Source organism: Manacus candei, unplaced genomic scaffold (genome assembly GCF_025592945.1).
Source record: "Manacus candei isolate 608988 ecotype Guabito, Panama unplaced genomic scaffold, ASM2559294v1 h1tg000071l, whole genome shotgun sequence".
Taxonomy (NCBI): Eukaryota; Metazoa; Chordata; class Aves; order Passeriformes; family Pipridae; genus Manacus; species Manacus candei.
Window position 1 is genome coordinate 5,864,685 of NW_026138119.1, and position 11,183 is coordinate 5,875,867.

General features: G+C 45.9%; 1 protein-coding gene across 1 annotated transcript; it reads right to left on the bottom strand.

Annotated features, from left to right (window-relative positions):
* Positions 1-3,204: 3,204 nt before the first annotated feature.
* On the bottom strand, positions 3,205-10,911 carry SET (SET nuclear proto-oncogene). The gene is given in 10 exon segments (XM_051807462.1): positions 3,205-4,119; positions 5,022-5,168; positions 5,269-5,439; positions 6,916-7,029; positions 7,204-7,307; positions 7,967-8,109; positions 9,092-9,149; positions 10,296-10,431; positions 10,434-10,586; positions 10,588-10,911. Coding segments are annotated over 10 exon segments (1,122 nt in total). The 5' UTR covers positions 10,660-10,911; the 3' UTR covers positions 3,205-4,095.
* Positions 10,912-11,183: the final 272 nt, after the last annotated feature.

Consider the following 11,183-nt stretch of genomic DNA (forward strand, 5'->3'; position numbering starts at 1 on the left):
CAGGGAGGCAGAGTGAGGGCAAGGGGGCAGTTCAGGGAGCTGGAGCTCCGAGGATCCTCTGGCTGAACGAGCTCCCCAGCCTGGAGGGACAGGGCTGGCTCTCTCCAGGGTGATCCTGGAGGCCAGTGGGCCATGTCCCTGGCTCCCCATTATCCCAGCCCATCGCCGGGGCGTGGGATCAGCAGTTCCTGCCCACTCTGCAACCCCTGTGCCACGGGAAGATGACTCACAGCCGGGATTTGTGCCTGTCCAGCCCTTCCAGGATCCCGCAGGGCACCAGCCCCTGGTGCTGGGGATGCTCCCAGGGCGGCTTCTGCCGGGGAGCCGGGAAAGGGCAGCGTGGGAGCAGCCCGGGGGAAGGTGGGTCACGGTTTCCATCCCGGGATGGAGCTGTGCTGCCTCTTTGGGGGCTCTCAGAGCAGGGCTGGGGATTAAGGGGGGCCCAACACTGAACTGGCAGCCCCTGTTCTCCACTAAACCCGGGAGAAGGCACTGCACTGGAGTACAGTCACTGGGAGAAGGTGATGATCAAGGAAAAATGCCTTAGAAATTTCCATTTTTAATCCAGGAGAGGGAGGACAAGAGATTAAGCATAAGTCTGTTCCCCAGAGCAAGCAGCTGGTACTAGAGGCACTTGTGACCTCCCCTCTCTCCTCCCCGAAGGAGAACCACCTCATGACCACTGTCCACCTCACCCGTGGAAGATGATGCTGAGTATGGGACTAATAACTGATTCTTTTGAAAAAGACTCTTAGAAATGGTAACTTCAAGTAACAGTTAAATGTACTTTAATTCCTTCACACAGAAGGAGAGCTTGAAGGTACAGCAGAGAAATTATTTCACTGATTTCAGTCTCTTTTAAAAAAAAAAAAAAAAAAAAAAAGCATGGCTTCAAACTTCAGGAACAGTATCCAATAAACAAAGTACTATACCTATGCACCTGGTTTAGTGTGGTACAAAGAGCTTACAGATTCAAATGTCATAAATGACTGAGAAATCGATTCAGATAATGCTTCTTTACAGGGACAGAAACTATGTTGACAAGTATGAATAAGTAAACAGATCATCTGTTTAAACTCAAACCTTTCTAACTATATTTACACACACACAGATGTATTTGTTTCCTTTGGCACTAGAAATTACAGACAAAAGATTCCATTTTATAGCAATTAAAACTTCAAACTTAAAAATAACCTTTGAGCCAGTTAAGTCATAAAGTCCCAGCACAGTAGCTTCACTGTTATTAAATTGCTGCCAACTCTATGTTCTAACCCTGGAAATTCAGACCACAAAGCCTGAAAGTCAGCATCCACCTGTGACAAATTTCACTTGGCAGGACTGGATGTGAGGAGCTCAAGCAGGGGGAATTAATGATAGACCGATACTTAATAAGAATGAATCTCCCACTATTTTCATCCAAGGTGGATGTCTACTTTTAAAAGCTCTTTATATGCATATAAAATAAATCAAGTAAGAAATGGACACCCATTACATATATTCAGCCAAATTAGACATGAACACTCAGAGCAAACAGTGGCCAGCTGTAGTATTTCTTCAGCATTGCAGAGAAATGGGTTAATCCCTACTCATTTCCATTGCTAAAAAAAATAAATTAAGATAATGCTTAACTAATATGGTGTATTCTTTTACCATCTTAGTTTACTCTTGAGCCATTGTCAGGAGTAAACCCTTAAGTTTCACAGGAAATTCAGTATTATCAGTACAGTAGCAAGAGTATTTTGGCACCCTGTAAAATCCTAAAGAACATGCAAGAAAAATTTTGTAAGTAGCATTTAATTATCCAGACTTCTCATTCCTTTTTCCTGGTACTTGACTTTACAGAGCCTGAAGCCTTGATTACTTTCAGAACAGTTTTTAAAGGTTTTCTGCTAGTGGAACAACAACAGCACAATGTTTTTCCTAAAGCATTTAAGACTAGCAAAAGATTATTTTCCTTGAGAAACTACATAAAAACTAAGTAATGAGGCATCATGGCAAGTAACAGCACATCGACCCTTTACCACAGTAGGAAGCAATTTTCAATGTTACAACAAAAAGGAATTAAATGGAAAAGATCTAAAACTTATAGGACTTCATAGGTTTTGTTCCTTCTCTCTCTAGTGGTAAGAAACCATTACTGGTCAACACTGTACTTAGCTCTGCAGGCAGGATCAGGGCAGAAGCTTTTGTTGAGATGGAATAAAGTACATGGTTGTCTTATTTCTGCATCGATCACATGAGACTGGACGTTGCATTGTCTCTGACAACTAGATGGAATCCAGGCTGGACCACACACTCACAGAATGTTTTCCCTCACACATTATTTGTGCACGTCTCCACCAGGGATCGATCGTGTCCTGCCAAGTGTATTTTTAAGCATCAAAACCAGGCTGAATTTGGCTGTAGCAAATTCTGTGAGGAAAAGGGATCAGAGCATATAACAGCAAGTCTTCCCAGAAGACAAGTCTTTTCTACACATCCAAAGAGCTGTTTGAATTTCAGATTAGCTGATACAACATTTTGTTTGGTTTTTTTTTAAATATTTCAAAAGCACAGCATGTTAAAACAACTTCCATTACACTTTGTGGAATACCAGTACCAACAACCTCTATGTGAAATTGTTACAGGCTTCTCAAATGCAGTCTCCTAAAATGAGAGTGTATCTAAAGCACATGTACACGCTGCTACCAAGGAAAGAAAGCAGGGAAGTAGCAACTTTTCTACATGAGCTTACCAAGAACCTTGCTCTTTGAAATAGCCCAAATTAGCTTGCACTTAAGATTTATTTTCAACTGAAAAGACTTAAAAAACCACCCAAATCTTATTATAAGACCCCTTGGTCTCTTTGTTCTAAGCTTGCATGGTATTTTCATGCAAACTGATGTACTGGAGATACAGCGCTGCAAGTTACTGCTCAAGAATTCTGACAAGTTATTTTTCTTTTTAGTAAATCAGGAATAAAAACCTGTGTCTTCACACATGGTCCTACAAGAGTCAGTGTGCAGTAGGAACTACCAAAGGAAACACTTTCCAGGTTCTGAAATAGTAGAAACTAATTTAACTGATTATCAGTCCACACAACCACAAGGCTGCATTGCACTACAGAAATACTGCCCAAATGCCTCCAAAAATGCCTAGAAACTACAAGCAAGTTCTAAACAGGGTATTAAAACCGGTTTCTTTCAGTGAAGACCAACCAGCCCCTTTGTGTACACATTTAGTTTTATTGTAACAAAGCAACTTGTACACTTTAACGTTTAAAACTGAGCATCTTTCTTTCCTTTCCAGTGAAACAAAAAAAAAAAAAAAAAGAATTTAAAAATAAACAAGAACAAAATTACAATAGAGAATGTCAATTCCAAATAAGATCCTACAGGTTCTGCTGATTCTCCATCAAGTGGCAGGGCTCAAAGTCATCATTAGGAGAAGATTTTATTTTAAAAGTGTCATCTTAAACTGCAAGGATGTTTGTTAAACATCACAATTAAACATGCCAAAGGAGAAGAAGCCATGTTGTCAAAATGCCCACTTAACCCACCCAAACATCTGAAACCCACCCCGGCTGACCTTCTATAACCCCATTTTTATTTTTATTTTTTTTTTTAGGTTTTTTCTTTTTTTTAAACAAGAGAAAGTAGACAGATACATGTTGGTAAATGCTAACTGTCCATATTCACATAGAGACACAGTGTAATCTCTGAGCCCAATATACAGAGAAAGAAGGAAAAAAGCTAGATTCTATGCACTACTACACAGGGGCCTAGCACTCTTCAGCTTCCAGCAGAGTGAAGGGAGCAGAAGGTTTTCTTTTTTCCCACAGAACATGGTGTGTTGATTCCATAAACAGTTTTTTGTTTTGAGACAGAAAGGGATAAAAATGAACTTGAAACAGAAACTGGTAGATTCTTTTCCACTGTGTTCTGCTCAAGGTATTTCCCCCAAAATAAATCGTGAACCATGGTGTAGAGGAGATAAAAAGAGACCTCAAGAGAACAAGGCGACTGAGCACAAGAAATAAAAGACAGCAACTTGCTCCCAGGGACTGGAGAAAAATTAAAAAGGTAAAAAGGGGGTTTGGAATCCATCAGTGTTCAATTAGTCATCTTCTCCTTCATCCTCCTGTTGAAAGATAAGCAACAATTAAAACAATCTAAACCACTAAACTTCAGATAGCAAATGCAGTGAGTGATCAGAGTTGTTGTACCACCCTACAGGCTACAGAGTTACTCAGTGTGTGCTGTAGGATCATCTCATTCCCCTCTTCACTAGGGAGTGGGAAACATTTGCCCTGAGTGCCCAGAAATCCCTCAATACCTGGATGTCCCAATGAAAACACAAAGGTTTGAGAAAAAGCGTGACTTAGAATCACTACAAGCATTGAGATGAGTTTAACATTTGGGAAGTGAAGGGGTCATCTTTTTTCCCCTCAAACTGTGAAATGCTTCAACTTTCACATGGCAAATTCAAGGTTACAAAATAAAGCCCAGAGCAGATCTCCCAGTGCAAGCAGTTTTTGCTGCTCAGACACCCCACACCCAGTTATGAGAAACAAAAATGTTTTAAGTTCCCAACACCCTGGATGCTGATCCTGGAATTCCACTTGCTACTTAAGGAAATTTTTAATTCCTGAACCCAACAGAGAGTCTTGGCTAAGGTGGCCACAAGCAGAAATAAACCAAAAAGTGGGAGGATGATTAGATGCATCAACAAAAGCTATTTACGTGTAAAACATTGCTAGAATGTTCACTGAATAACTGAGAATTTTGTTACATCCTCGTTCTTCGGGAGCACCTCCCTTAGAAATTTACTATAACTACATATTTACACAGTGTTTCTCATATACACAAACATACTTATTACTACACTGAAACCACTCCACAAGTAGTGGCAGTTCTGTTCCTCCCCTCCAAACACCCTGAAGCACAGAAAAGAGCTATTTCACCTTGCTAACAACAGCCTGGTATTCTTACAAGATCCCTCACACACCAGAGATGGATGGCACGAAGGGCAAAATTACTCACCTCTCCTTCCTCTCCCTCATCATCATCTTCATCTTCCTCCCCCTCATCTTCATCTCCTTCTTCATCAATATCCTCTAATCCTTCCTCCTCTTCATCATCATCGTCATCCTCCTCTCCCTCCCCTTCTTCATCGTCCATGTCAGGAACCTTAAAGACACATTTGCAACATCAACTACAGTGCTCAAATTCCCTCTCACTCTCACAGAGCTGCTGTGGGCCCCGTGTCCCTGCTCAGGGCTGGACCTACCAAGTAGTACTGTAAAGGATTTGGCCAGATGTCATCCTTGATGACTTCTCCTAGTTCGTCAGCCCCTGCATCAGAGTGGTCAGTGAACCAGGTGAAGAAGCTTTCTGGCTCTTCATGCTGCCTCTTCCTACTGGCTTTGTTCTGTGTCTGGCTTGAACGTTTTGTCAGGTCCTGAAAAGCAAGTTAAGAAGTTTACTGAAGTTTTCTTGGTTTTTTTTCATTTTTAGAAGCCTACTTGTCTAAACACACACAATAAGTCACCTTCTCCTCCTCATTCAGGATAAGTCTTTAAGAAACATTTGGAACCCAAACAACTCCCAGAAAATAGTGCATTTCTCATGAACATGAGAGAACAGTAAACCTGCCTGTTTCTTTCAATGACTTCCACAGAAACACTGAAAATTCACAGAATCCCACATCTGATTGATGTTTCCCTACCCCAAAGAAGCAAAAGTATGACAAGTATTTAATGATACACTGAATTTAAAAGGTCTCACAACAGCTAAATGCTACTCAAGAGTAGCAACTGGATGTTACGACTACTAAATGCACCCAATTTAGGAAACAGGCTCCACACCTCTAAGCTCTGTATTTAACCTGAGATAAAGACCTGTCTGGGCCTTCTTAGCCTAAGGTTTCCTGCTCTGAAGTCTTCAGGCCATTCTTTGTAGTAAGTGGAGAAAAAAAAACCCCACACAAACCACTCAAACACAGGGTCACAAGAACATATGTGAGTTCTGTAAGTGTAGTAAGTTTGCAACAATCTTTTTGCCAAGCCTGAAAATTACTATCCACTATTTAAAAAAAAATTTGTGATCATACAGTAACTCCAAACTTTTAGTATTTGTTTTCTTGATAGAATCACATTTGTAGGTTTGAACTGTTTAATGAAGAACAATAACAGAATTCAATCTGATTTTGTGGTATGTTGTAAGGATCACTTGACTGGTTTGTACAGGACTCTAAGCTCTTATAGAAAAGTTCTAGTTCTCAATGAAAAAAGATTAAGTTTTCTCCTTGGTCTGAGGGTGACAAAGCAATAGCAACTTAACTGCGACCCTCAGTTCTACTTTTAAATAGTCAGTTCAAAATCTTCAGAGTAACATGAAAGTGCTTCCAACTTTTACAGAAATGAACTACAGCAAATAAATTATGTTTGAATGCTGCCTGGATTACAGGTATATCCACATTATTGTGTGGCTGCAACTTCTACAAAGATGTGGTGTCTGGAAATGAAGTCGAGGAAATAAAAATAAAATCAAATCACACCCCACTATCTGATCCCCAAACATCTGTCCTCAGAATTCCTTATTTAATTGTTATTTTAAGAAAACAACATCAGTCTAGATGCTGACCAAGGAAGAGACAAACTACTGCACTTGGTAATTTCTCCACCTGGTCACACTTGTGCTTTCCCTGTTTTAATGGTGGTGCTCAACTGAGCAAGAGAATCCACTATGGATCTCCATGGAAATGGGGTATTCCAAACCCTGCAAGATAGCCAAGAGCTATGTGTGCAGAGAAGTGCCTAGGGGAGTGAGAGGGGAAGAAAGAGCAGCTTCAATGCAAAGGAAAAAAGCAAAAGGAAGGTAATTAAAGTGATGGCATCACACAGCAGCCATCAGCTCTCCCAGATGCTCTACATACCTTCCCAGATTTCCATTTGATCTCAGTTGATTTTGAAGAAGGGTCTCCACTTTCATTGAGGTGAAACTCTTTGGAGAGAACTTTATTTTCAAAGTAGGGATTCTCATCAAAATACTGCAGAGTGGAAAGCAAGGAATTAGAACCCAGAGAATGGCAACACACAGGCCAGGTCAAAGCTGGCACTAAATGAATAATTTAATCTCTTAAGTTATAAACTAGAGCCCAACATGCAATTACATCAAAAAAACCCATTAAATCACAAGTGAAGGAATCACTTAAAGTACTTACAAAATCTATTCTGTAACCTGATTTGATGTCTTCAAATTCTGTCACCTCAACTCTGGTCAAGTAATGCAGTGCTTCCTCATCTTCTTCTCCCAGCAGTGCAGATACTGAGGCAGAATGAGGAATTCCCACATTAACAAAGCCATGGAATGCACATCATGCAGGCAAAATACAGGAAACTGATAGTAAGATCAATCTTAAAAGCAACACATCTGTCCAAACCAGCTCCTTTAATTCCAGTTAGCAGCCAACAGACTATTTGCATTTGCTGAGGTGAAAACTTTATATATTTGCTTGTTGCAGTTTAGTGTTAAAAGAGCAGCAAACACCATGTACATCCATGTACCCTTCTCTGACACAGATTTTCCTGCCTGTTGTTTGCCCACTCTAAGCAGTCTACAAACTTGTTTTGCAGAAAGTTTATTGTGAAGAGTCCCAAGGAGCTCACATCCAATTCAAAACACCCAAATAAACTAGAATCCTATTTTTTCTTTTTACTTTAAGGGCCCAATGCACTGAATAAAGTGGGAAAGTCGCCATTTAAAATGCAGGCATTTTAAGATTGAAGTATATTAGTGAACAAGATGTTCTTTTGTCAACAAGTGCTAGAAATAAAAAGCTTATAAAATGCAACCTAGGACAGAAAGGAAGTTTTTGGTGTGACCAGTGACAACTGTACGAGACCCTCAGAGCTGCAAGACACCCATGTAACAAGCAAGTCAATACTGAACTTACAGGGAAATAAGAAGGGCTATTAAGAATATACCTTGTGGGTGGTTGACAAATGTTGTTACCCAGAAATTCGGGATTTTGGCGATCAACTCTGACCTCTTCTGGAAGAATGGTTGGCGGAGTTTGTTGTATTTCTGTTCTACTTTCAAAATTTCCTCACTGGCTTGTTCATTCAGTCTGTAACAGGAGGAGCCATGTTAACCACAGGCAGAGAACTGGGAGTTAAGGACACACCATAAGTAGCTAACTAAGAGCTGAATGGGTTTGGTAAGATCAGTCTGCCATCTTTAACTAATGAGGTATCCCAAAAAACCTGAGGCCCAGAGCTGTAACAACTATTAAACACCCTGCCAGAAGAATCTCACTGGTCTTAATGGAACCTTCCCAACACACAATGCTTTGCCACAATGGACCTCCATTTATGCAAAGCAAAGTAGTGTTTTACCCCTTACACATTTTGTTTGCAAAAGACCTGCAGATGGAGAACACACAACACCATCACCTGCTCTAACTTCTGGGCAGGCAAGGAAGCCACAGCAATTTTACACCCCATGCAAGTAAAATCTGAAGACATAACATTTGATTGTTGTTGTAAAAAGGGAAAGCCCTGACACTGCAACAGCTTCACAGGGTCAGAGCCCCAACAGTCACCTGCAGTCCCTCTAGGACAGTGGGCAGGGAGAGAAGATCCAGGCAAAGATCCACAGCCCAGAGAGCTCTGACATATAAAACTAACATTTCAGAGACATTTTCTATGTGTTATTCTACAAGCACACCGATATTGTAATAAAAATATATAATAAAAGCCGACTTTTTAACCAAGTTCTTGGTTCTGCTTGCAAACAGGGAAATACTTTTGCCAGATAACACACACGATCTCAAAAACCCAACAGAAAATACACTGCTGTTATCAAAACTACCACAATTAATTTAAAATTTTAAACTCAAGCTCTACCTTTTTAACTCTACACAATTAAGCAAGAAACCAGGACAGTTCTTTGGTTTTTTTAAAGCCTCTAATCAAGTCAGAACACATGTATGTCTTGGCAGAGTTCAAACAGAGAGAGCACTACTAAGCACTTAGGTTACTAAATATTTTTACTTTGACAGTTCCACTTCAATTTCTGCTCAAACGTTTTAAAAATTTGATAGTGTTTACCTGTCTATTTCATTCTGTACTTCATCAATGTGTTCAATTGCTTCCTGTTGCTCTTTTTCTGAAAAACAAACGAAAATGTGTCAACATCCCTTCATTCTCAAGCCTGACAAATCACCTGGGGCTTCTCTTTAAGACCTTTTCTAGTGATCTACTGTAAAAGCACCCGGGGATTTCTACTAAATGTCAGAAGTCCTATAAGGCCTCAAAGCTTCAGCCTCACAGGGTGCACTGGGAGCTGATGAAGTGCAGGAAAGTTTGACAAAACGGCCCTAAAGTGAGTTCACCCCCAGAAAAACACAGCTCACGTCCCCCTCCACAGTTTTACAAGCCAACTTAATTTAAAAGTCAACCGTGACACATGAGCAGCAATTTAATTAAAGCGTTGTAAGCCGCGTTTACTACGACCGACACATTCGAGGGAATGTGAAATAATTTAGAGAGGACTGAGATATCAATAGAAACAGCGCGTCTGGGCACACGCCACCTTCCAAACAGCAAAGAGAACGCTCGGAAGGAGGGTTAGAAACAAAAAAGCCTCGAAAGCGGCAGCTCGCGGGTATTTTCTAACGGGCCCTTCCCCTGGCCGCAGGCTCGGCCGGGGCCGGGTTCCGGAGCGCTGTTTCCCCGCCGCGCGGGCGATGAATGAGCGGCCGCGGGAAGCGGCGGGCGCGGAGCAGCGCCCGGGGGGCCGTGCCCGTCCCCGCCGCGGGGGCGCGGGACGCACGTGGGGCGGCAGCGCGGGCAGCGCCGCGGCCCCGGAGCGAGCCCGGCCTCCCAAACCCGCGGCCGCACGTGGGGCGGCCCCGGCCCCGCGTGTCCCCGCCGCCCCATCCCCGCAGCACCACGCGGCCGCGGGAGGCGGCGGCGCATCATGGCGGCGGCGGAGCGGCAGCACAATGAGGCTCCGCGGATGCCGCTCCGCGAGGGGCGGCGCGGGGGGGGGTCCCGCTGCTCGGGCCGAGCCGCAGCGCCCCCCGCCCGGCCTCGCGGGGAGGGCGGCCGGGCCGGCGGCGCAGACAAAAGGGCGCTGTAACATGGCCTCCTCCCGCCGCCGCCGGGCCTGCACATCCGCCCGGCCCGGCCCGCGCTCCGCCCGCCCCCGGCGCGGCCGCGGCCCGTGCGGCGGGGGAAAATGGCGGTCGGGCGCGAGGCGGAGGCCGCGCCGGTTGCCGCCATTCCCGTCCCGCCCCCGGCGCGGCCTCACCTGAGGTCTCGTCGGCCCCATCGTGGTTGGAGTTCAGCTCCTTCTTACTGACTTTGGCCGCCGGCGCCGACATGTTGGAGGCTGCGGAGCTCGAAGGGCGGGAGGGAGGGGGGGCTGCAACGGGGGTGCGCGGGGGGAAGGGGGGGGAGCCGGGCGCTGACTCCTCCTGCTGCCGCTGCCGCCGCTGCTACCGCCGCCGCCGCTCGGGTCCCTCCGCCGCCGGGGCGCTCCCGCCTCCTCCGCGCGGTGCTGCCGGATACCAGGGCGGCAGCAGCGCCTCTCGCTGCCCTCGCACTCCTCACCCAGAGCCGCCACCGCCACCTCCTCCTCTGCTGCTGGCGAGGGGCGGGCACGCGGCGCGCATGCGCGGCCACCCCCCCCGCCCCAGCGCCGGGCCACGGCGGCCGCAACGCGCGTGCGCTCCGAGCCCCCCGCCCCGGGGCGCGCTGTGCCGCGGGCGTCGCGCTGCGCAGGCGCGGACGCGCTCTCCCCACCCCGCGCCGGGGAAGGCGAGGCGGGCCCAACGCGCGCGCAGCCGTGGGGAGGCCACGCCCCCGCTGTCGCCCTGGAGCCGGGCGTTGATTGGTGGGGAGACTCGGTAGGGAGGCGTGGCCTCGGCGCGGAGACACAGAGGACGGCGCGCGCGGGAGGGCGGAGGGGTATGTGGGGGGGGGTTCGCGCCTGCGCGCGGCGCACGTGTCCGCGCGGACTCGCTGAGGCGCCGCGCGCGAGGCCCCAGGGGTGTGTCACCTCCCCCCCACAGTCCCCTCATGGCCGCCCCCCCCCCCCCTTCCGGCCCATGTGCAGGCACCGACACACGGCACGGGGAAGGAGAAGGGGCAGCAATGGTGTTCGGGGGCACCTGTCTCCAGATGGTCCCAAGTGGTC